Source organism: Ornithorhynchus anatinus, chromosome 8 (genome assembly GCF_004115215.2).
Source record: "Ornithorhynchus anatinus isolate Pmale09 chromosome 8, mOrnAna1.pri.v4, whole genome shotgun sequence".
Classification (NCBI taxonomy): Eukaryota; Metazoa; Chordata; class Mammalia; order Monotremata; family Ornithorhynchidae; genus Ornithorhynchus; species Ornithorhynchus anatinus.
Genome location: NC_041735.1, coordinates 57,226,821 through 57,252,336, shown reverse-complemented (window position 1 = coordinate 57,252,336; position 25,516 = coordinate 57,226,821). Strand labels below are relative to the sequence as shown.

Here is a 25,516-nt window from a genome sequence, read left to right as displayed (position 1 = left end):
GCAAGTCACTTAACTTCTCTGGGCCTCAGTTCCCTCATCTGTAAAATGGGGATTAAGACTGTGAGCCCCACGTGGGACAACCTGATTCCCCTATGTCTACCCCAGCGCTTAGAACAGTGCTCGGCACATAGTAAGCGCTTAACAAATACCAACATTATTATTATTAGGCTACCTCAGAGACCAAACTAAGAATTTGGGTGTTCTGCTTACGGTTCAAGAGAGACAAAAATTCCCTGCCATCGTAAATGCCCCCACACCATTTTGGAAAGAGAGGAAACCCTTTGTGTTCAGTGGCGAAGAAGGAACATGGTCTGCTGGACAGAGCACAGGCCTGGGAGTCAGGAAGACCTGGGTTCTAATTCCGGCTCTGCTTCTTGTCTGCTGTGTGAGCTGGGCAAGTGACTTTTCTGTGCCTCATTTACCTCATCTGCAAAATGGGGATTACGACTGTGAGCTCCACCATGGGAAATGGACTGGATCTGACCTGATTAACTTGTATCTACCCCAGCGTTTAGTATAATGCATGGAGCATAGTAAGTGTTTAACAAATATCACTCCCACCCCTGCTCAAAAAAAAAATAAAAATGGTGGCGACTAGAGTTGCTGGTGGATTTCTGGCAGCAAGGACTCAGGGCACAGGGATTACTCCCACTCCTTTCACTCATATGGTCCGTAATTATATAAAATGCTTTCAAGCCAATGAAAGGTGACACATCAATAATTCAGGCCTTTCCAGTGGGAAATCCCCATGACGCTTGCCAGGCTGCAGGACCAGAAATCGTTGACAGAAAGGAGCCGTATCTCTAGGAAACACACAGGATACATACCTGCTCTGAAAAAAATTGGAAGCCCTTGTCCTCACGGATACATTCGTAAGTTTCTCCAAGCACCGGATTAAACGGTTTACTCCCAGCTCGGAAGTAACTGGATGCGTAGGCCGATATTGCAAAAGCAGCCACGTACACCTAGAAGACACATAAGCACCCGGATCACTTTCATCACTTAACAGATTGACTTTCCATTTTTAAAATATATCCTTGCTCTGCATTTCAGAAAAATCAATATCCTATGAGGTTACAGATGCTAACTTACAAACTCCAGAAGCTAATTCTCTGACGCTCCCCCTTCATACATCACTGAAATCTCCATTTCTCCCCCTCCCTCGTTGCTAACTTGGCCCTGAAAACACAGCTCACCATAAATTCTCCTTCCTCCTTGACCCCACTACACAGGTAAGCTTCTGTTAAGTGATCATGGGTACCAAAATAAGCCACAACAAGGACCACTGGGGGGGTCATATGAGCAACTGATTGTTAGACAGAATTTAGAAAGTGAAAAAAAAGAGACCGCTATGCCGTTTTCAGAGATAAAGGGACAGTTTCACGCTCTGGCTGAGCGCAGTGCTGTCTTGTTTGGGATCAAGGAGATGGATTGGATAGTTTCGCGTAGTTCCTACCAGCCCTGGATTTCCAGGGTTAGAGCAGCCCCTAGGAGACCTTAGGGGAAGCTTCCTTCCAGGAAGATGAAGAATTTAGGTTCTTTACTGGAATAAGAGAGAAGGAGGAGGAAATCACAGCTGTCAAACTCCTTTGTTTGGCGTTGAAACATGGAGGAGATTCCCAAAATAAAAATACCATTCTCAGGGGAAACTTGCCTCAGAGGGAAAGAAGCCTAGAATGTGGTTTGGCAGTGGGTACGAACAGAGAGCCCTAAAGGCACCTCTGTTCTCTGGTCAGCCCTGACAAACACAAAAAATGTTTTTGAACTTGTGGAAACAGAGGATGGAAAAACGCTCAGGGCAGCACTCTCGCAGACACCTGCAAGGCCACCAAAGAGAAGCCCAAGAGATAGAATAGTTTAACAGTCCCTCTAGACTGTAAGCTCTTTATGAGCAGGGAATGTGTCTGTTTATTGTTGTAGTACATTCTCCCAAGCGCTTAGTACAGTGCTCTGCACACAGTAAGCGCTCAAGAAATGTGATTGAATGAATGAATTCCTGCAGGGGGCCTTTGAACTGCGCCCAGCTGACAGACTTACAAGGGCTAATCATTTCTTTTGATAGGTGAGCCAAGCCAGGACAGCTGCCATTGAAAAAACAAACAAACAAACAAAAACAAACAACAAAAAAACAACCCCAGAGCAAAGATGGTTCTATCTGTCAAATGTGGCAGAGAATAATAATAATAATGATTTTGGTATTTGTTAAGCGCTTACTGCATACCAGGAACTAAGTGCTAAGTGCTGGGGTAGACACAAGATAATCAGGTCAGACACAGTCCCTGTCCCACATAGGGCTCACACTCTTAATCCCCATTTTACAGATGAGGTAACTGAGGCATACAGACTTGCCAAAGATCACAAAGCAGATAAATGGCTGATCTGGAATTAGCACCCAGGTCCTCTGACATTCCCCCCATGCTCGCTGTGGTCAGGGAACCTGTCTACCAGTTCTGTTATACTGTACCTCCCAAGCGCTTAGCATAGTGTTCTGCGAATCGTAAGCGCTCAATAAATAGGATTGATTGATTGTCCTGCAGCAGCAGCTCCCATTCATTCATTCATTTATTCATTCAGACATCCAATCATATATATTGAGCATTTACTGTGTGCAAAGCACTGTACTAAGCGCTTGGGAGAGCGCGACAGAGACAGACACGATCCCTGCCCACAACGAGCTTACAGTCTAGTCTCCCTTAGCTCCGGCACCGACCTCCTTCTAGGCCCCACGGCTGGGTTTAATTTTTACCATCCGCTCCAGCGGGTTGTCCAGAAGCACAGCCTTGTCCAGGAGCTCGCTGTACTCGAGCTCTTCACACAGTCGCTGCAGGGTGTTCAGGGGCTCGTTCAGCTCCACGGGCATGGCCACTTTGGAGAGATCCTTGCCAATGTTGTTTCTCAGGATGTTCCACAGGCTGATGTTGCTCGTGTTGGGACAAGGGGCTGGCAGACAAGTCCTGCGCTTAGACTGGCTTCCCCCAACACTTTCCACCACAGGTCCTACAAGGAAAGCAAGCTCAGGGTCATCAGCGTTTACTTCCGGCCCTGAGTTTTCGCTTTTGTACAATGCACATTTAAGACTAACCTTTTTCTTTGCTTCTTTTCATTCACCCTTCTTATTCTGAAGTGTGTGCCAGTGGCCACTTATTATAAGTTCTACGTGATCTCATTTAAATCGTATTTCTTGAGCGCTTACTGTGGGCAGAGCACTGTACTAAGCACTTGGAAAAATACAATACACCAATAAACATATATTCCCTTCCCACAATGAGTTTAATAATGGCTGTTTTTGGTAAGTGCTTAGTATATGTTAAGCACGGTCCTAGGCATTGGAGTAGATACACACAGTAAATGCTCAATAAATAGGACTGATTGAGTGATCGATTGTGCTGCAGCAGCAGCTCCCATTCATTCATTCAATAGCATTTATTGAGCATTTACTGTGTGCAGAGCACTGTACAAAGCGCTTATCCAGTGCAACAAAAGACTAATACATTCCCTCCCCAGAACAAGCTTACAATCAAGGATATCAGGTCAGATGCAGTCCTTGTCCCATATGGAACTCACAATCTAAGTAGGAGGGAGAACAGGCATTGAGTTGGCATTATACAGCTGGAGGAAACGGAGATGTTGAGAAATTAAGTGACTTGCCCAAGGTGACACAGTAGGCAAGTGGCAGAGCCAGCATTCGAACCTAGGTTCTCTGACTTCCAGGCCCATGTTCCTTCCATTAAGCAACAAGAGCTATACTTGAGCCCTGGGGTACGTACAATATAACCAAGTCAGACACAGTCCCAGTCCGACATGGGGCTCACAGTCTAAAGGGGAGGGAGGGAGAACAGATACTGAATCCACATCTTAAAGATGAGGGAACTGAGGCCCAGAGAAGTTGAGAAGCAGGATGGCCTAGTGGAAAGAGCTGAATCCTGGACATCAGAAAACCTGGATTCTATCCTAGCTCCGCCACTTACCTACTGTGTGACCTTGGGTCTCATCTGCAAAATGGGGATTCAATACCTGTTCTGCCTACTTAGCCTGTGAACCCGTGTGGAATCTAATTACCTTGTATCTACCCCAGTGCTTAGTACAGGGCTTGGCACATAGTAAGCACTTAACACTACAATTTTTATTAAGTGACTTGTCCAAGGTCACACAGCAGGCAACTCTTGGAGTGGCTCTCAAGCCCGGGCTCTTCCCACTAGGGCATTTTTAGCAAAACACTCACTCAACTAATCAGCTAGCAGGCAGCAGCTGCTCCAAAAGACTGCACCATGACCTATTTCTCTTTCAAAAGTCCTGGTGCTACTTAATTGGATTACAGAAGTCGCCACCTGCAGAAGGAGCCGCACTCTGTGTTTTATGTCACAGCAATCCAAGCCTGTGGAACTCTGCCAACATTCTGGCACACCAAAGCAAGGACAAAATAGGACCGGGCTATGTCTAACCCCTCCCAGGCTTTTGGGGTGCTGTCAGTTCTGACCAGTTCTCTCAGATTACTTGTGGTGGAGTCAGAGCCTTTGAATCTGAAATGCTAAAGGCTGCCTTATCTTTCAGATCAGAAGAATGGAGCAGGCCTATTTTTTTTCCCCTCAGCATTTCAGATTCAGAGGCACTGACTCCACCACAAGAAACCTGAGAGAACTGGTCAGAACTGACAGCAGCACCAGAAGCCTGGGAGGGGTTAGATGTAGCCCGGTGGCTATGTCACTGGTTTAACCTTCTATAGTGAGAGTGTTTACTGTCAACAGATGATTTAGGAATTCCCTTTGTATTCTCCCGGAGGGCCACAGAAAAACTTCTCTGGGACCTGTTCGGGTCACATGCAGGTCATGTACACACTCCCTGCAGAACAAGTATACAATCTAGAATGAAGGTCAGAATATTTTCAGAGAAAGGTGACATTGGAGGATGAAAAGAGGAGCAGCTAGAGGCAGGGTCACCTGACCCATGAGAGAGGCCTATCCCTACCTTACCTATGCCCTCTCCCCCATGTCCTGACTCTGCCCTGGAAATGCCCCCCCCCTTCTCATATCCAACATACAATATAAGAGATACATTCCCTGCTCACAACGAGCTTACAGTCTAGACTGGGGAAAAGGCATTAATATAAATAAATTACAGATATGTACATAAGTGCTGCACAGGGCTCTGCACATTGTAAGCGCTCAATAAATACTATTGAATGAATGCTGTGGGTCTGGGAGGGTGGGATGAATAAAGGGAGCAAGTCAGGGCAATTCAGAAGGGAGCTGAAGAACAGTTAAAGAGGGCTTAGTCAGGGAAAGCCCCTTGGAGGACATGTGCCTTCAATAAAGGTTTTGGGGTGCAAGGACATAACTGCCTGTTGGATATGAGGAGGGAAGGCATTCCAGGCCAGAGGCAAGATGCGGGCAAGAGGTCGGTGGCGAGATTGAGGTACAGTGACAAAAAGTTTGCATTAGAGAATGGAAGTGTTCAGGCTGGGTTGTAGTAGAAAAGTAGCCAGGGGAGATAGGAGGGAGCAAGGCGATTGAGAGCTTTAAAGTCAATGGTGAGGAGTTTCTGTTTGATGAGGAGGTGGATGGGCAACTACTGGAGGTTCTTGAGGAGTGGGGAAACACACTAAACGTTTTTGTAGAAAACTGGTCAGGGCAGCAGAGTGAAGTACGGACAGGAGCGGAAAGAGACAGGAGGCTGGGAGGCCAGCAAGAAGGCCGATACAGTAATCAAGATGGGATACAAGTGATTGGATTAAGGTGGGAGCAATTTGGATGGAGAGGAAAGAGTGGATTTTAGTGATGTTGTGAAGATCAAACCGACATGATTTAGCGATGGATTGAATATGTGGACTGAATAAAAGAGAGGAGTCACGGATAACGCCAAGAACTGAGGCGAATGCTATAGGCATTGGGCGATTGAGACAAGGAGGGTGATGGTGTTATATACTTATATTTGTACAATTTAGCAATCTATCAAAGTGTTTGTGTGTGTGGTGTTTGTGTGTAAATAAAAATAATTTATAGAAAAGTCAATAGGTAAATCAGTTTTTCCCACTACCTGGAATAATAGTTTCTTTTACAGAAGCACACAAAAAATTTATCTTAGATATTATGAAATCAACTCTCAAACCTACCCAAAGTTTGTCTTTCATTATCCAGATCGTTACTGAGGTTATCTTCGGAAATGTTATCACTTAGGTCGCTGGCATATGAATCATCATCGGAAATCTGTGGGAAAGGAGAGAATTTACACTGGTCCAAGCAGCCAGATTTTCACAATATATTTACTGAAAAATGTCAAAATAATTTTCCAAAATTGCATAATACTGTTTAAGCCATTCAAATCCTTTTAGATTTGAGAGATAGCTGTAGTCCTTTAATGGTATTCGTTAAGCACTTAGTATGTGCCAGCCACTGTACTCAGCACTGGGGTAGATACAAGCTAATCGGGTTAGGACAGAGTCCCTGTCCTATATGGAGCTCTCAGCCATAATTCCCATTTTACAGATGAGATAACTGAGGCACAAAGAAATGAAGTGACTTGCCCAAGGTCACATAGCCGACAAGTGGTGGAACTGGGATTAAAATCCAGGTCCTTCTCACTTCCAGGCTTGTATTTTACCTGTTAGGCTGTGCTGTTTCTCATGCTGTCTTTCCAGCATACTACCTCTTACCAAAATGTTCAGACTTTATATATAGACCCATCTCTTACACTGTACTATAAACTCTTATATTTCCAGCAATCCATAACAGAAAAATATTCCACAAATCAAACATTTGATGATTCTTATTCCCTTAATTGATCCTGAAGCTTGATAAGCTTACAAAAAGACTCATGAATTTGAAATACTGAATTTGTCATCAAAGGCCATCATAAAAATTTACTACTGTATCTCTCTCTCTCTCTCTATTTATTTGTGCACCCATAATCTTTCTTACACACACACAGACCCCACGCCCAAGAAAAAGAGGTTTCATTTTTCAAATCTGTTGGCCCTAACCATAAATGGAGCATTTTAACTGGGTAGGGTCAACCTGGGTGAGGGAAGTTTACTGTAACTTCTTCCCTATTTTTAACTTTCTCAGGGATTTTCTCCTAGGGGAGACAGTTCTTTAAGGAAAATGTCTGAGCATTAACTTCAAATTTAGATTAAAAAATGGCAGTAGGGTAAGTCATCCAGTGTCCCCCACCCCCATTTAAGAACAAACCAAGTGACAGTCTCTGGTCCTAGGGTAATGGTTTGATTGGTTGGGGGTCCTGGAGAAAGCAACAGGAAGCAAGCGATATTTGGTGGGTTTTCTGAAGAGTCCTCAAACCTCATTTTCTGAAGAGCTGGGAGACAGCAAAACCTCCTGGGCATCGAAAAACTCTGACAGGGAGTCTGAGATGGAGAGCTTGCTTTCATTGGAAAGCTGATGAACTAGAACTCTGTTTCCTTCTCTGGAGTTTTCCTGTTCAAAAACACAAGACAAACGCAGACTTTGAGAACAGCAAGAGAGAGAGACAAAGGAGCAACAATTTGGATTGAGCATAAATTAACGACACATGCCCACAAGGCCATTTAAAGGAACAAGCATGTCAAAGCGGGAAATAAGCTCTAAAGTTCAAGGAAATCAAACCACACACCTAACAATGGAAAACAGTGTTCTTCAAGAACCCTGACCCACCAACACACTCCAAACTATCTAGCCTAGGCATTAACTCTCTAGAAGAAGGTGGGAGAAACATTGGGTCAACTTAGTCATTAACTGATGCCTACCCAGAGAAAGAACTGGCTCCTCCATGGTCTCGTTCCCACTTTCCAATCAATGGCTTTCTTCCTTCGCATTTTTTCCAAGTCACCTTCAGTTCATGCAAGGTTCTAAGGGAGCTTCCGTGAAGCCAAATGAGAGTAACTACCCTCCCTCTAGACGGTAAGCTCCTTTCACCTCCGACAATAGCAGGGGCTTCCAAACAAGCAGGCAGGCAGAGTTTTATTGGCCACAGAGCTTGGCTCCATTAGAGGCTCATTCTCTCTGTTCCCTGCACCCTAAATAAACAGCCTCTGCCTGGGAATGACCTCTGGGGAAACGATTCAGGGCCATGCATTTCAATTACCTCAAACAAAAGGATAAAATGGCACATCTGGTGTTCCCTAACAGCACTCATGCTCCATCAGGCAGCTCCCTAACTTTATTACAGACACTAAACAAGTTACTTCTCTGTGGTTTATAGACTTATTGATGCATCCTAGGCTCCTCGGGGAGCTCATTCATGAAATGAAACCAAATGCACTTTAGCATCCACCCCAGTCTCAGGGCAATTCCTTGCCCCTTTCTTCCCATTTTTCTTCCAGTGTCCTTCCCAAGAAAATTCTTGAATTTTACATCTTAGATTTGTTGCCCGGTGATGGGGGGTGGGAGGTGGGCTCCTGCCCAATTTACGCCCTTCTCTAACCAGGCCTGACCCTCTCTCTAATGCAGTCCCATTAAAGAAGGCACCCAGGAAAGAATTTTATGACCACATATGATATTACAGCAATTCAAATGCATGCAGCTCTAACACCTTTCAAAGGAAATGGGCACGAGTTACCTTTGCTATTGGTAATCTTTCACAGATGAGAATATTTCTCCTTCCATGTGACTTACTTATGAGTTCACATGTGACTAATAAGGCCAGATTGAGGCCAACAAATTGGCTACAGCTTAGGCAGACATATCCATGGGGGAAGATGATTCAGGGTTTTCAATTCACTGATCCTGCCTTTCTCTTTTATTCATCTCTCTCTCTCTGACAGCTAGATGGCTTATACATTAACTCGCTTATTTGGGAGCATCTTGGCCAAAATTTCTAAAGATAATATATTTTGCCAAAGGCTCCCTAGGCAGAGCTTGCATTTGGATTGTTTTTCTTTGGGTATGACTTGAGGATTCTTTTCAACTTTTCCTTTGTCCTCCTTTTACGTGAAACTGGTACTGTAGTGTTGACAGTGTAGTCACACGCTAGCTTACTCTGGGGATGAGTTAGAAAATAGCTTACCAGACCCACGATGACCTAATCACTTCTAAACTGGGAGTTCCAACAGCATGAGTTGGGAAGCAGTGTAGTCCACTGGAAAAGGCACAGGCCTGGGAATGAGAGGACCTAGGTTCTAATCCTGATCCTCTTCTTGCCTGCTGTGAGACCTTGGGCATGTCCCCTAACTTCCCTGGGTCTCACTTTTCTCATCTGGAAGATGAGGACTGAATACCTGATTTCCCTTCTACTTCCCATGTGAGTCCCATGTAGGACAGAGCCTCTATCCAATGTGATTTCCTGGTATTTATCCCAAGGCTCGATACAGTGGTTGGTTCATAGTAAGAACTACGAGAAGCAGTATGGCCTACTGGAAAGTGCAGGGGCCTTAGAGTACGAGGACCTGGGTTCTAATCCCGGCTCCACGACGTTTCTGCAGTGTGAACTTGAGCAAGTCACTTAACTTCTCTGTGCCTCAGTTCCTTCATTTATGAAATGGAGATTAAGACTGTGAGCCCCAAGTGGACATAGAGTGTATCCAACCTGATTAGCCTGTTTCTATCCCAGTGCTTGGCACACAGTGAGCGCTTTACAAATACCAATTACTATTAGTATCAGCCTTGTCGATTCATATTCACAGTGGTCTAGGCGGAAGTAATTGCACTTGAAAACATGATGGAATTTTAAACATGTTTCATACTATTGTCCTTCATATTAAAGATCACGCTGCTGACAGTATGGGTCTCCTTATAGTACTAATAATTATGGTACTTTTTAGGTGCTTATGATGACCCTGTGCCAAGCACTGGGATAAATAAAAGTTAAGCAGGTTGGACACAGTCTCTGTCCCACATGGGTCTCACACCCTAAATCCTCATTTGTCAGATGAGGTAACTGAGGTCCAGAGAAGTAAAATGACCTGCCCAAGCTCACACAGCAGACATGTGGCTGAGCCAGGATTAGAACCCAGGATCTTCTGTCTCCCAGAGCCGTGGTCTATTCAATAAGCCACGCTGCTTCTGGTATTTGTGCCAGGCACTGTACTAAGCGCTGGTGTGGATACAAGGGAATCAGGTTGGATACGGTCCCTGTCCCACGTTGGGCTCACAGTTTCAATCCCCATTTTACAGATGAGGCCCAGAGAAGTGAAGGTCACACAGCAGACAAGTGGCAGAACTGGGATTAGAACCCATGACCTTCAGACTCTCAGGACCCACGTTCTATCCACTATGTGATGATGATGGCATTTGTCAAGCGCTTACTATGCGCCAAGCACTGTTCTAAGCACTGGGGGTAGGTACATGGTAATCAGGTTGTCCCACGTGGGGCTCACAGTCTTAATCCCCACTTTACTGATGAGGTAACTGAGGCTCAGGGAAGTGAAGAGACTTGGCCAAAGACACACAGCTGAAAAGTGGCGGAGGCGGGATTAGAACCCACGATCTCTGACTCCCGAGCCCGTGCTCTTGCCACTAAGCCATGCTGCTTCTCACAAAACCTAGTACCTGTTCTTTAAACACCATGGATGTTCAGCCCAGGAGGGCCAACTGATCATCCTGGCATTATCTACTCAGCCTTCAAGCTCCCCTTGACAAAGAAATATTCTTCAGATATCCTGACGATTCATGCCGCCTTTCTCTCAGTTCATTACAGTGAAGATGGGGCTTTCACCTAATTTCCTGAAAATTTCATTAAGTGTCCCTCAAGGTCATCAAGTGACTATTTTTAAAAGAAAGGGACAATACTTTCCTGGTAGCCTCCTGCTCTCCTTCACACAGTCCAGCTTCCCATTACTGCTCATTCCCAGTGCACATGAGTACCAGGAATACCATAAAAGAAAATAGGACTGCCGAGTTCTATATTCAGGCTCCAAGAAGCAGTTGCAGTTCATTCTTTCCTCATTTCCTGGAATAAAACAATGGCTTTTCCCTTGCTGGAGAAGCCAGCTGAAGCTGAGTGCTGCTAACCCAGAACAAGGTGTGAGGCAAGGAGGGGCGCACTATAAAAGACATGGAACATTCATCGCAATGTGTTAAGTCTCTGGGAGGCTGTTTTAATAGCCATGGGATTTGTTAAGCGCTTACAACGTGCCAGGCACTGTACTAAACACTGGGGTGGATACAAGCAAATCGAGTTAAACACAGTCCCTGTCCCATGTGAGGCTGCGGTCTCCATCCCCATTTTACAGATGAGGGAAGTAAAGTGATGGGCCCAACCGTCACTTGTCAGCTTGGAGCCAGGATTAGAACTCATGACCTTCTGACTTCCAAGCCGGTGCTCTATCCACTATGCCCGCTGCTTCTCTGTTTTATTATTATTAGTAGCAGTATGGTATTTAAGCACTGTACTAAATGCTGGGGTAGACACAAGATCATCAGATTGGACACAGTCCCTCCCCCACATGGGGCTTACAGTCTAAGTAGGAGGGAGTAGGAATTAATACCCATTTTACAGATGAGGGAACGGAAGCACAGAAAACTTCAGTGACTTGACCAAAATTACACAGCAGACAAGTGGCAGAACTAGAATTAAAACCCAGGTCCTCTGATTTCTACTAGGCCTGTGCTCTTTAATAACAATAATAATAATAATAATTATAGTATTTGTTAAGTACTTACTATGTGCCAAGCACTGTTCTAAGCACTGAGATAGATATAGGGTAATCATGTGTTACCTGGGGCTCCCACTTTTAACCCCTATTTTACAGATGAGGTAACTGAGGCACAGAGAAACAAAGTGACTTGCCCAAAGTCTCACAGCTGACAAGTGGTGGAGTCGGGATTAGAACCCACGTCCTCTGACTCCCAAGCTCTTTCCACTAAGCTACGCTGCTTTGGTGCTTCTCTTTCCACTAGGCTACACTGCTTCCCTATTTTGGGATGCTGGGTTGACCCATACGATTGCCCATAAGGAGGACCAACAAAATTGCTCAGATCTATCTGGTCATAGTAGTAACTGCATTAACTGAGCGCTCACTGGATGCAAGGCACTGCACTGAGTATTTGGGAAGTACACAACAAGCAGTTGACTCATTCCCTGCTTAAAAGTTACTTAGACTCTGATGGGGGAGTTCTGAAGGCAGTTTTAAGTTCATTTCCCCTGGATTAGTGCTAGAAGGGTGGGATGGATGTTTCAAGGATATAATTCCTTGTGGCTTCTCTGCCAGGAATTTCTGCTAAGAACTAAGAATTTACAAAGCAGGTAGATACAAAAAAACACACCAATTCATTCATCAACAATATTTCATTATATTTCCAGACTCCTTCCAGTAAACATCAGAGCTTGGGGATTTGTTTATTTGATCTGTGGCCTGCCTAAAATCATTATAATTCTCACCTCGTTAGTATTTATTACTAGATGCAAAATTATGAGATTGGACAGAGTCCCCATCCCACTCTAGACTCATATTCTCTCCTAGCCCCACTTTACAGAAAGGGAAACCAAGGCCCATAGAGCCATTCAGCCCATTCTATCTCTCCACTCCTTAAAACCCTCCAACGGTTGCCTATCCACTTCTGCATCAAACAGAAACTCCTTATCATCAGCTTTAAGATACTCAATCAGCAACCCCCTCTCCCCCCCAACAAACATCACTGGTCTAACTACAACCCAACCCACACATTCTGCTCCTCTAGCATCAACCCTCTCTCTGTACCTCTACCTCATCTACCCCGCTCCCAACCCCTTGTCCATGTCTTCCCTTTGGCCTGAAACCCTCCCGCCCCATTCATATCCAACTGTCCACTAATCTCCCCTTCTTCAAAACCTTCCTAAAAATCACATCTCATCCAAGAGGTCTTACCTGACTAAGCCCTATCTGCCCTCTCCTCTGTGTTGACTATGCCCTTCAGCACCTTGATAGTCACCCCAGCCCCGCAGCCCTTACGTTAATTACCCTCTCATTTCCCCAATGTATAATTTATTTCAATACCTGTCTCCCCCTGTAGACCGCAGCACTATGGTCAAGCACTGCATCTACCAATTCAATCATATTTATTCAACCCTTACTGTGCTCAGAGCACTGTACTAAGCATTTGGGAGAGTACCATGTAACAATAAACACACACTTTCCCCGTCCACAACAAGCTTACATTCTAGAGGGTGTCTGTGGTATTGTAATTTCTGAAGTGCTTTAGCCCAGTGATCTGCATATAGTAAGTGCTCAATAAATACCACCGTTTGATTGACTGATCGATTGCCCAAGGTCACACAATAGTAGGCAAGTGAGAGAGATGGGACTTGAACCTCAGCCTTCCAACTCCCAGTTCCATGCTTTCTCCATTAAGCCAAGAAATTATCATCATTCTTAGGGCATAGGGCTTAAAAAGCCAGTCATTTATGTATCTATCTGTGATCTACCAGTTCCGCAACTCTCAAAGTCTGAGACACAGATGGTCTCGGGGAAAGATAACTCCGAAACACATGATACCAATATAGGATATTGCAGTCTGTGCTGTTACAGGGTTTACAAGAAAGTTGACCATACAACTGCACAACCTGGAGAAGCAGCAGGGCCTACTGGAGAGAACACCGACCTGGGAGTCAGAAGGTCCTGGGTTTCAATCCAGGCTCTGCTACTTGGGCAGGTCACTTCACTTCTCTGCGCCTCGGTTACCTCACTTGTAAAATGGGCTTGACTGTGAGCCCCATGGGGGACAGGGACCAAGCTCAACCTGATTAGCTTGTATCTATCCCAGTGCTCAGTATAGTGCCTGGCATATAGTAAGCCCTAACAAATACCATAATAATTCATCCTGACACGTCCAGGGCCCAAGAACTCTAGGTTACTGAGGTCACCCTTAACTCCTGTCCTTTTCACATCCTTTTTGGTCTGTTTGGTGCTCAAAACAGCAGTCGCCAAGAACATGAAAGTCTACGGAAGAAGGGGAGGTAGAGAGCAGATGGTCTGTTTGCCACAGAGGTAAAACAAAAGGATAGACTTCAGTGACAGCAGAAAGGATTAATGTTGAACATTAGGATAATTACATGAGGTTGAGTCACTGGTGACTGTTCTCAAGGCATGATTTTGGGAAAGTCCTGCTTGGAAACAGAAATAGGAAAATGGACTCAGGGTTTCTTCCAGCCTAAAGACACTAGAGCCAAAGAACAACAATAAAAAGATGCCCCATCTTTTCAGTGAAGAAGTAGCGACCTGCAAGGGCCAGGCAAGGCCAGTCATGGCATAGTGAGATCAGCACGAAGCCAGAGCAGCACTCAGGCCAAGCTCAGATACTCCCACAGATTAGGGGGTTCTAGGCAGCGGGGAGGTCTATAGAAAAAAGAAACTCTGGAAGGGAGACTAACCATCCCGGAAGTGGTCTGGCCTTCACTTCAGGGAGTAGTTGGGAATGGCAGCGGTATCCCTCCAGGGATCCATCACAGGTATGTGGCACAAACATACACCAACACACACGTCCGTAGCAGCCATCCCAGAACGTAGGTCTAGGCCACTTTTGGTTTAGCTTGGGCTCCCTGATATCCAGGTTGGACCTAACGCGACTGAGATCTATCTCCTCCAAGAGGCCTTCCTTGTCTAAGCCCTCCTTTCCCAGTCCCTTTTACGTCACCTTGATTTGCTCCCTTCATTCATCCCCCGTCCCAGCCCAACAACACTTCTATATGGATCTGTAATTTCATGTATTTATATTAATGTCTGTCTCCCCCTCTAGACTGTAAGTTCCTTGTGGGCAGGGAATGTGACAGATTGGACTCTCCCAAGCGCTTAGTACAGTGCTCTGCACAGAGTAAGTACTCAATAAATTCGACCGATTGACTGATAGAAGTCACAGTCTGCAACTCCATTCTAATCGCAGGTTCCCATCCTCTTCACACCCGTTATCCATCTGTTAAAGTTCATGTGGCAACAGGTTCAGATTTTTGTTGTGTATTTTTTAAACACTGCTTTTACTTCTTGTGTCATTCTGGTATTATTTTTCAAATGTTTATTGGGACAGTTGCATTAATTAGCTCAAAATAAGATTAGCCCTGAGCTCTCAGGCTGTTCATGTCAGTGGTGCTCTACTTTATACAGACAACTTTATGTTTATCTCCCTTGAGAAGTCTTCTCTCCCCCCTACCCCCCCTGCAAGTCTTTTCCTCCTTTTCCAAATAATTCTTTACTTCTGGCTCAGGACTGGCTCCACAGTCCACTATTGGCCTCTGTGAGTCACTGGAAATTCTGGAGAACTACCATTTTAAAGCCATTTCGCCCAAGATGTAAGATAAGTGACTCAGAGAATTATTTTCCAACCAACTTTGGTCTAAACAGTACATCTATCTGGCTCCAGGGTTCATCTCCTGCCACTGAAGACTTTTCTAATGAACAAGTTTTTTTTACAAGTTTTTGAATGTCTGAGGGTGATCCAAGATAAGCTGTTATCAGGATGGGCTGTAACTGTTTTTTAAACAGCTATTCAACAATCGCTTGGGGGAAGAACTAAATAGATTATTAACATAATCAATTCACTTTAGAGATGATTTCATCCAGACCTATCTTTGCTATCTGCAATAAGCTTATTCTTCCTTCTATTACCACTGTTTGTCAATAACCTAAGTCCCCGATTAGATTTTTAACTCCCTGAGAATAGAGACTGTTTCTTTTGCTTCTAAAGCACTCTTCCAAGCTTCAGTACAGTACTTTGCAAATAAAAGATCTCAATAGATTAGGCTGATTAAAGTGAAAATTGACCACAATCCCTACCTTAACAAAGCCAGAGGAAGAGATAGTAAGAAATGATGAGCTAAAGAAAAATCGTGAAGGAACACCATTAGCTCTAAGATGCCGTTACAATTTGTTCAATTTAACATTCAAACAGAAAGAAAAATGGATGTCAGATGTTAGCAATCAGGGAAATAATCTGATATAATTAGAGATTATATTCATTCCGCTTGCATTACAAGTGCCAGACTAATAAAATCTGCTTCCCAAAGCTTAAAACATCTTGAACCCATAAAAGCAGCACCCTGCAAAAAATTACTCTTTATCCTCAAGACATCTTTGGGCTCATTTACAACTATTTTGAGAAATAACCCTTCTAAGCATTTTCTCTTGATTTCTCATTTTAGAGAAAGGATTAAATAAACCTTCAGGACTTCTCTCACTTGGTTGGCGAGGCTTCAGCTTCAATATTCTCCTCCCACGAGGTTTAGTTTGATGCCCTTGGTCCCCATTCTCCGTTTTACCTCTGTTACCACAAAATCATTGAGGATCGGGGGGGGGGGGGGGGCACGAAAGCAGAGGGGATGGGAAGGAGGGTAGCAGTCAGGGTAGCAAGGGAAAGAGGGAAGGAGTTGGGCCAAGACAAGCGGAAGGAATTCTAGACTCCTCAAACGGACAGTCGTGGGTTTTTCCGATGCCATGACAACTAGAGGATGGGACTGGGATAAATGAGGGGATGGGAAATCAGTGGGAAATAAAGTCCTACCGACAAAAACAATTTTACAATGTGGCTGGCTGGAAGTCGTGGCCCAGTCGGGAAGCAGCATGGCCTAGAGGAACGAGAATGGGCCTGGAAATTCAAGAGACCTGGGTTCTAATCCCAGCTCCACCACTTGTCAGATGTGTGACTCTGGGCAAGTCATATGTAGCTCTGGGCAAGCATAGCGTAGTGGAGAGAGCATGGGCCTGGGAGTCAGAAGGTCCTGGGTTCTAATCCCAGCTCCACCACTAGTCTGCTGTGTGACCTTGGGCAAGTCACTTAACTTCTCTGTGCCTCAGTTACCTCATCTGTAAAAACTGGGTTTTTATGTGAGTCCAATGTGGGACAGGAACACTATCCAACCTGAATAATTTGTATCTACCCCAGAGCTTAGAACAATGCTTGGTACATAATAAGAGCTTAACAAGTACCATAATAAATATTATTACTTAACTTTGCCTAAATTTCCTCATCTGGACAAGGGTGGCTTCTTCTCCCTTCCGCTTTAACTGTGAGCCCCATCTGGGATAGGGATGGTGTCCAATCTGCTTTTAGTAGCTACTCTCAGTGCAGCATTTGGCACGTAATAAGTGCTTTACAAATACCATAATTAGTATCATGAGATCATTTCCTAAATGAAATGCCACACTATCTTTGACTGAGTTGAAAACATCGAGGGAGGGAAGCTGACACAGGAACGATACTACTTCCGCTACTGAGAAATGAAGGACAGTAGGAGACGCAGCCTAGCCAGTAGGGTTTGCAGCCACGGAAGACACTAGCAGACAAGAAATCCATACCCACCTCCGCCAAAATGTCACTCGACTGGGCAAAGGTTGCTGAATCAAGGAGCACAGACTCGGCATGAATTCTGCGTAAGCGGTCTCTAAGATCTGTGTTTTGGGCTACGGCCTGGAACATGTTAAAAATAGTGGGGCTAGATTAATAAAAAGGACGTGGATGCAGGCCGTCCTCATGGGCTGTCGTTGCGGAATGGGCAGGAGAGGGACAACAGTGATGAGAGACTGTTTCTGAGGTAAATACAAGAGTACTGACTAGCTCCCTCTAACATATCTCCTGAGGATTTTTATCCCAAACTTCTCTCCCCTCGTGAAAGCCTGCTCACAATGCCCACTGCCACACCAAAAGGGGGCAACATTTTTGAAGGAGGCTCACACGTCAGGACTCTGGGAAATGGGAATCCATGACAGCTTAGACTTCTAAATGGCAAATTCCATTCTAAATTCCATTTCCTATATCATCGTGACATTCTCTACTGCATCCCACTCACTGCCGTCCTGTGCCCTTCAACACCTCAAAGAAATTCACGCATGCCAACACCTGCATTCCCCACTAGAATGAATTTCAGGGAAGGCAGTATTGGGAGGGAGAGAAACCAAGTGGCAATTATTTCATTCCATCCCCGGGATTAATTTCCACTTACCTAGGGAAGGGGAAGAGGAAAGGGAAAGGGGAAAAGAGCCTTGGAAAGACTCCTCCTTTGTCCCAGGAGCCTTGGAAAGGCCTTATGAGACAAAAGAAAAGGCAACGTGAACCTCTTTCCTCCTCCAAAACCTACCAACATGGATTTGTCTCGAAGGTAAAAGGACTGGTCCTTAAGCCAAAGCTCCTGACACTTGAAGACGAACCTATGACTTCCACCTAAACAATTTCTGTCCTTGGACAAGGATCAGAATCACATGGTTGCATACCCGCACGCGTTTCCTCAGGAGAGCTGCAGAGTTTGACTCTTAGTTCACACACGTCAAGGTTGATAAGGCCCATTTATAAAAGGCCCAGATGGTAGTTCTGCCCTATTTATTCTCCTGCTTTGTTGGCTCTACTTCTCAGCAGAGGCAGAAGCTATTTTTAATTACATGGCCAGTGATTGCCCAAACAGATCATTTGAAAACATTCAAAGACGATGTGACTGACTGCTCATGAAATTCTCTCTCAGGCACCACATTTTTTTTTTCCATCCAGCAGGCCTTGGGTGCAGCAGGGAGAATGCTGGCACTTCTCCAGTTCATTTGTTATTCCAGTCAGCTTCCAGCCCCTCTGTCTGCACCCTAGGTGTGGGGGCCAGGAAGAAAAAGGCACAAAACAAAATTTGCATTTTTGTCAACAGGGAGGCTGCTCTTCTGTTTTAACTTTGTTTTATAGGTCCTGCTCATTCCTGATTTTGACGGTCACAGAACCAGCATCAAACTTTCAATTGAAAAAGAGAAATAGGAGGAGGGCACTTCTGTTTCCCTCCATATGCAGAGGCAGCTTCTCAACAACTAGAAATAGTTCAATGAGGGGAAGTTGTTCTTTCAAAACATGAAGTAGGAACTATATTCTCTAAAAGTTGGCCTATTAGGAATCATACCTAGTCCAGCATAGGTTTCACTTCATGTGCTAACAGAACTATTCTACAGAATCAACTCCTTGATAGGCAATGGGATTAAGGAGCTTTGGAGCCTTAAAATTTGCTACTGTGGGCAGGTAAAATGTGTTTATCACATACAACCTACTGCATTGTTTTTACAACGATGTGAAATGGGGAAAGTATTTGCTTTTCTCAGTGGTGACATTTTCAGTGTAGGAACAGGCCCTCAATACTCTCTTCACCTGAGCCATGAAACACAGCATCCGTTATGGACAGGACCCATCACCTTCTGAGAATTAAAAAAATTAAGGAACAGAGAAAGTGTTCCAGCAGCTGCCAGGGAGAGAGATCTCAAAGGATACTTCAAAAGGGGTGTCCATGGGGCGGGGGCTGACTCAAGTGTGCAAAACTGTGACCCTAATTTTCTTTTTCTCAGATGACTGCACTCTGGAACCAAACATTGCTTCCAAAGATGATTTCTCTCACTTCAGGCAAAAATAAAAAGTTGAAGAACTAACCAAGGAGCCCAAGCAATTTTTTTTTAAAGACTGCAACTTTACAAGAGGCTCCAGTTTCTTTCCAGCAATATGTTAAAGCCACAGGGCATTCTTCAAGGGTAGCTGGAAAATATGAATTGATGGTCAAATCAATCCAGCTTATTCAATATCATTCAAGGGCAAGGCCCTCTAATGGGTACTACAGTGGTGAGCACGAGTGACTCCATCTCGTAATGCAGAATTCATTTCCTAAGAGACTATTCTTTACCCCGTGGGCAACAAGGACAAATGAGGAATTGTAGGAGAGACTCAATTATCTTGCTGAGAAGTTTTAGGAAGACTTGAATTAGAGGAGGGACTGGATTATCTATCTTGTGGCCCAACTCCTTGAGACACCTCCAATATATGGACTTGGGGAAACTGGAAGGATAGGTAGCTATATTGTGTGTATGCATGCATCTAACTCCCCACCCCCTTTTTTTAGTAGGTTAAGTATGGAATAAAACATTCTGCTGCACACAGTTGTGGTTTGGTTTCATTTCTGAACTTGTCAATGAGTGCCTGATATTAAGGGGAGTCAAAATTTTGGTGAAGGGCTTGTACATCGAATGCCTGATACTAAAGGGGAGACAATTCCCCAGCAACGGGCTCATGACAACGACGAAATGAAGTGACTGGCTATAAAGTATCTAAGCTTTGATAATGGCGCCTGAGATGGTCAGAATGTGAAAGTCACGCATTTGGTTTGATTCAGTGGAACAAGGTAACTCTGGGAATGTAGAAAGGGACACTGAATCTTAATCTGGGCTCTGTCTGCCACCTGTTCTGAGGCCTTTGCGAAAATCAACCTCCTCCATGTCTCACATTTCCTCATTTTGGAAATGTGGAGGGAGAGCTCATAATACCACCTCATTCATCGACTACTTACAAGCTTGGAAAAACCACCGCACAACTTTCTGCACATGAAGTTCTATAAAATTGTGATGAATGATAATGGACCACAAGGACCTGAATGTAAGGTAGGAAATATCCTAACAGAATCTTACTCCCCAGCAATGAACAGTCCATCACTTTACAGTAAAACCCTGTTGAAAGGTTGGGATGGGGTTATAGTCTTTTACTTTGAAACTTCCCTCTTCAGCTTTCAATAGATCCTTGAACACCACTACGAAAAACACACGACCCTTTATTACCGAGAACCCATACATCGTCATACGTAGTCTGAAATAAACAGGTAACTTACGGAAGAAAGAGCATGCTTCAGGCCAACAATTTGTGCAGATGGAGATGAGGAAGCTTCACGTTCTAGCATCTGCTTCAGTTTCTCCCTCTCAGATGAAATGGTATTAAAGGCTGAGCTTAAGGTGAAGTAAACTAAAAGGTTTAAAAAAAAAAACAACAGAGGTATGTTTTAAAAAAAAATCAAGAATCTACAAAATAAAGAGGAAAAATAACTTAGCATTCAGTGTCAGAAGGTGTCATGGTAGTTAGAGATGGAGGGTCTAGGAGAGAAAGACGACATTTTTGATAATATCCATCCACCTTCCATGAAGCTCACTGTGGGCAGGGAACATGTCTATCTACTCTGTTATGTTGTACTCCCCAAATGATTAGTACAGTGCTCTGTATACAGCAAGTGTTGAATAAAATTGACTGATTCATGAAAGTAACTTCGAAAACAACACAGACCTCACAAATAATAGGCACATATGTAACTGCTATTCAACTCTCCTCTTTTAACATTTAGCTATAGCCTTTAAGACTATAGGGCTTAACATTTAGCTATAGCCTTTAAGACCTTAAGTGAGCTTATATAATATAAGGGGGTACAAATTAATTTGCTTAATTAACATACTGTGAATACAAAAAAAATACGAATTATCACCTTTCTCAATCAACCACACCATGCCGCATAGAGGAGCAGCATAATAATAATGATAATGTTGGTAATTGTTAAGCGCTTACTATGTGCCGAGCACTGTTCTAAGCGCTGGGGTAGACACAGGGGAATCTGGTTGACCCAAGTGGGGCTCACAGTCTTCATCCCCATTTTACAGATGAGGTAACTGAGGCAAAGAGAAGTGAAGTGACTTGCCCACAGTCACACAGCTGACAAGTGGCAGAGCTGGGATTCGAACTCATGACCTGACTCCAAAGCCCATGCTCTTTCCCCTGAGCCACGCTGCTGCACGGTGTAGTGGATAGAGTATGGGCCTGGGAGTCATAAGGTCAGGGGTTGTAATCCCAGCTCTGCCGCTTGTCTGCTGTGTGACCTTGGGCAAGTCACTTCACTTCTCTGTGCTTCAGTTACCTCATCTGTAAAATGGGGCTTGAGACTATGAGCCCCAGGTGGGACAGGGACTGTGTCCAACCTGATTTGCTTGTATCCATCCCAGTGCTTAGTACCATGCCTGGCATATACTAAGTGCTTAACCAATACCACAGTTGTTATTATTACCACCTAAATTTGGAAAGTCACAAATTCTCTAATTATATGCATTCACTTTTTTGGGGGGGGGGGGGCGGCGAGGGAGACAAGGGGGACAGGGACTCAGTCCAACCCAATTAGCTTATAATTCCCCCAGTGCTTAGTACAGTGCCTGGAAGGAAGTAGCACTTAAATACCGAGAGAGAGAGAGAAAGAGAAAAAGAGATATGAGATCGAGGCACAGTGAGTTGGTTGGTGTTGCAGTAGGAGGCTAATGAGGTTGGGTAAGAGGGGGAGAGGTGATTGTGCCTTAAAGAAATGTGGAGAAGACTGCTGGGCTGTTCACAAACATCTGACTGAAGGTAAATGGAAACCCCCAAAGTTCCACTGGAAAACCATAGCAGCCACTTCTCCAGCCAAAGGGCATTTTTGGCAAATCCTGAACTAGTGTGTTTAATAATTCCCAGACTTTTTTTTTTTTTTTTTTACTGTTCCCAATACTGAAGACAGAAGCAGCAGTCTGTGACCACCATCCCATCCCACCCTACCAATCACAACCCGGTTAGGGAGGTAGAGCAGGGATCTCCCCATGACCTCAAGAAGAATGGTCTTGGGTCCCTCAGTGCCCAAGCCAATGGATCCACCACCCTACTTGGGAGCCTTTAATTAATGGTATCTGCTCAGCACCAGGAGCTGCTCAGCCTCAGGTGAGCTGGAAACCTAAAACTGATGAGGGAGGACGACAAGCAAGGGTTACCAGCAGAGAAACGCCAATGACGGCTGCATCCAGTTGGCTCAGAATCAATTTACTCTCTTGATATACCGTAAATGGCTTTCTCACTGGAATTAGCTCCCCTGGCCAGGAAGGCTTTCTTACATAAACCCAGCCTGAGTTTACATGTCTGGGTTTTCCTGAGTGTCTGGTCATTAGAAATGACCCAAAGGGGATGGTGACAAATCACTTATTAACCCTAATTGCATTTCAATCTGTATCCACAGTAGCCGTCACTTAAGCAACCCTACTGACACACAAGCTCCCAAATATCACTGGGGATGTATTTTTAACTCCTGCATGCCTTGAGTTCACTTCAACTGCTTCAAATCAAAGAATTTCATATTCCTTTGGTACCTCACTAAAGAGGTACCTTAGAGTATCTAAAAGTTGGGGAATTACTGCAAGCGGGGCATAACCTTCTGCTGTTACTATGGGCAAGTCACAACTTCTCTGTGCCTCAGTTACCTTATCTGTAAAATGAGGATTAAGACTGGGGGCCCCGGGTGGGACGTGGACTGTGCCCAACCTGATTATCTTGTATTGATGTACCCTGGCGCTTAGCACAGAGTGTGGCACAAAGTAAGCACTTAACACAAAAAAGCCTATTCTAAAAACTAACCGCTTCAGAGAGTACAATACAATAGAGTTGGTAGGCACAGTCCCTGCCTTCAAGAAATTTATAATCTAGTGGAGACAGACATTAAAATAAATTACTGATAGGAGAAGCAGAGTATAAGGATATGTAGGAAAGTGCTGTGGGGCTGGGATTTAGTCATCCAAGTGTTTAAGGAGTAAAAACCCAGGAGCATAGGCGATGAGAAGAAAAGGGTGGAGAAATGAAAGATTTAATCGCGGAAGGCCTCTTGGAGGAGATATGATTTTAGAAGGTGGAAGGCAGTTGAAAGATTAGTCGATCCATCCATCGTATCTACTGAGCAAAGACTACGTGCAGAGCACTGAATTAAGAGCGTACAATACACCAGCGTTGGTAGACACGTCCCTTGCCCACAACAAGCTTACAATCTAGAGGGGAAGACGGAAGGAGGGTAAGGATGAGGATATTCTGCACTCTCACAGAGTACAGTGCTCTGCACACAGTAAGTGCTCACTTAATACGATTGAATGAATCAATGAGGGCATTGGATCTGGCAAGGAGGAGGTCACTGGTGATCTCAAAAAGGATGGTTTCGGCGGAGTGGAGGGGGAAGAAGCCACACAATGTGGCGTCAAGGAGAGAATTGGCAGAGAGAAAATGGAGGCAGCGGGTATAAACAACTCTCTTGAGGAGTCTGGAAAGGTAATTTCCCTAGACTGAGTGGGGAACATGTCTACCATCTCTTAATTCAGTGCTCTGCACACAGAAAAGGCTCAATAAATAATAACGGTATTTGTTAAGCGCTTACTATGTGCCAAGCAGATTGACAGACTGAAAGGTAGGAGGGAGATGGGGTGGACAACTGGAGGGAGCTGTGGGGTGAGAACAGGGGATACGTGGGCAGGGAATGCGTCTGATACCGTATTCCCCCAAGTGCTTAGTACAATGCTCTGCACATAGTAAGGACTCAATAAATGCTACTGATTGATGATTGAAAGCAGTGGGGAAGGAGTCAGTGGAGAGTGATCAGCTGGAGACGGCAGCCAGGGAAGCAAGAGGAAAGGAGGAGGATCTGAAGCACAGGTGGAGGGGGTAGATTTTGAGACGAGGTGGGAGAATGCCTCTTGAGAGACTGATGGGTAGGATAAGAGAGGTCAAAACAAGCCGGGAGGAGGGAGGGCTTAGGTGAAGGGGAGCTTTTAGGGCGATCACACCTGATGGTTTCAATTTTCTAGATAAAATAGGTGGGGACGTCATTAGGGGCAAGAGGTGAGAGAGGCAGGGTGACAAGAGATTTGAGGAGGTAATTTACTGTCTGAAACAGCTGGCATGGGGAATGAACATGGGTGTGGAAAGATCACTGGTTTACGACTAAGAAGATGTGGGTTCTAATCCCAGTTCTGCCACTTGTCTGCTGTGTGACTCTGGACAAGTCACTTAACTTCTCTATGCCTCAGTTACCACAGCTGTAAAATGGAGATTAAGACTGAGTCCCACGTGGGACAACCTGATTACCCTGCATCTAGAGAAGCAGCGTGGCTCAGTGGAAAGAGCCCGGGCTTGGGAGTCAGAGTTCATGGGTTCGAGTCCCGACTCTGCTACTTGTCAGCTGTGGGACTGCGGGCAAGTCACTTAACTTCTCTGTGCCTCAATTCCCCCATCTGTAAAATGGGGATTAACTGTGAGTCTCACGTGGGACAACCTGATTCCCCTGTATCTACTGCAGCGCTTAGAACAGTGCTCTGCACATAGTAAGCGCTCAACAAATACCAACATTATTATTACCTCAGCGCTTACAGCAGTGCTTGGCACATAGTAAGCACTTACCAAATACCATAATTATTATTCATTCATTCATTCAATCGTATTTCTTGAGCGCTTACTGTGTGCAGAGCACCGTACTAAGCGTTTGGAATGTACAATTCGGCAACAGATAGAGACATCCCTATCCAACAACGGGCTCACAGTCTAGAAGGGGGAGACAGACAACAAAACCAGTAGACCGGCATCACTACCATCAAAATAGATAAGTAGAACCATAGATAAAAGCACATCATAAATAAAATAGAGCAATAAATATGTACAAATATATATACAAGTGCTGTGGGGAGGGGAAGGGGGTAGAGCAGAGGGAGGGAGTAGGAGCAATGGGGAGGGGAGGAGAGGCGGAGGGAAAGGGAGGGCTCAGTCTGGGAAGACCTCCTGGAGGAAGTGAGCTCTCAGTAGGGCTTTGAAGAGGGGAAGAGAGGTAATTTGGAGGATGAGGGGGGATGACATTCCAGGTCAGAGGAAGGACGTCGGCCAGGGGTCGACGGCAGGACAGGTGGGAACGAGGCACAGTGAGGAGGTTAGCGGCAGAGGAGCGGAGTGTGTGGGCTGGCCTGTAGGAGAGAAGGGAGGTGAGGTAGGAGGGGGCAGGGTGACGGAGAGCTTTGAAGCCAATAGTGGGGAGTTTTTGCTTC

General features: G+C 44.8%; 1 protein-coding gene across 4 annotated transcripts in view; it reads right to left on the bottom strand.

Annotated features, from left to right (window-relative positions):
• Positions 1-25,516, bottom strand: part of OSBPL3 (oxysterol binding protein like 3) — a 141,684-nt gene that overhangs the window by 29,722 nt on the left and 86,446 nt on the right. For 3 of the 4 annotated variants that reach the window (XM_007667342.4, XM_029070997.2, XM_029070998.2), the window contains 6 exons: positions 20,500-20,630; positions 17,193-17,300; positions 7,293-7,427; positions 6,110-6,203; positions 2,747-2,997; positions 828-965 (listed from right to left, as the gene is read on the bottom strand). In XM_007667342.4, the coding sequence (XP_007665532.2) occupies positions 828-965; positions 2,747-2,997; positions 6,110-6,203; positions 7,293-7,427; positions 17,193-17,300; positions 20,500-20,630 (857 nt within the window). The remainder of the gene's footprint in view (positions 1-827; positions 966-2,746; positions 2,998-6,109; positions 6,204-7,292; positions 7,428-17,192; positions 17,301-20,499; positions 20,631-25,516) is intronic. The other variant, XM_029070996.2, reaches the window with a different exon arrangement.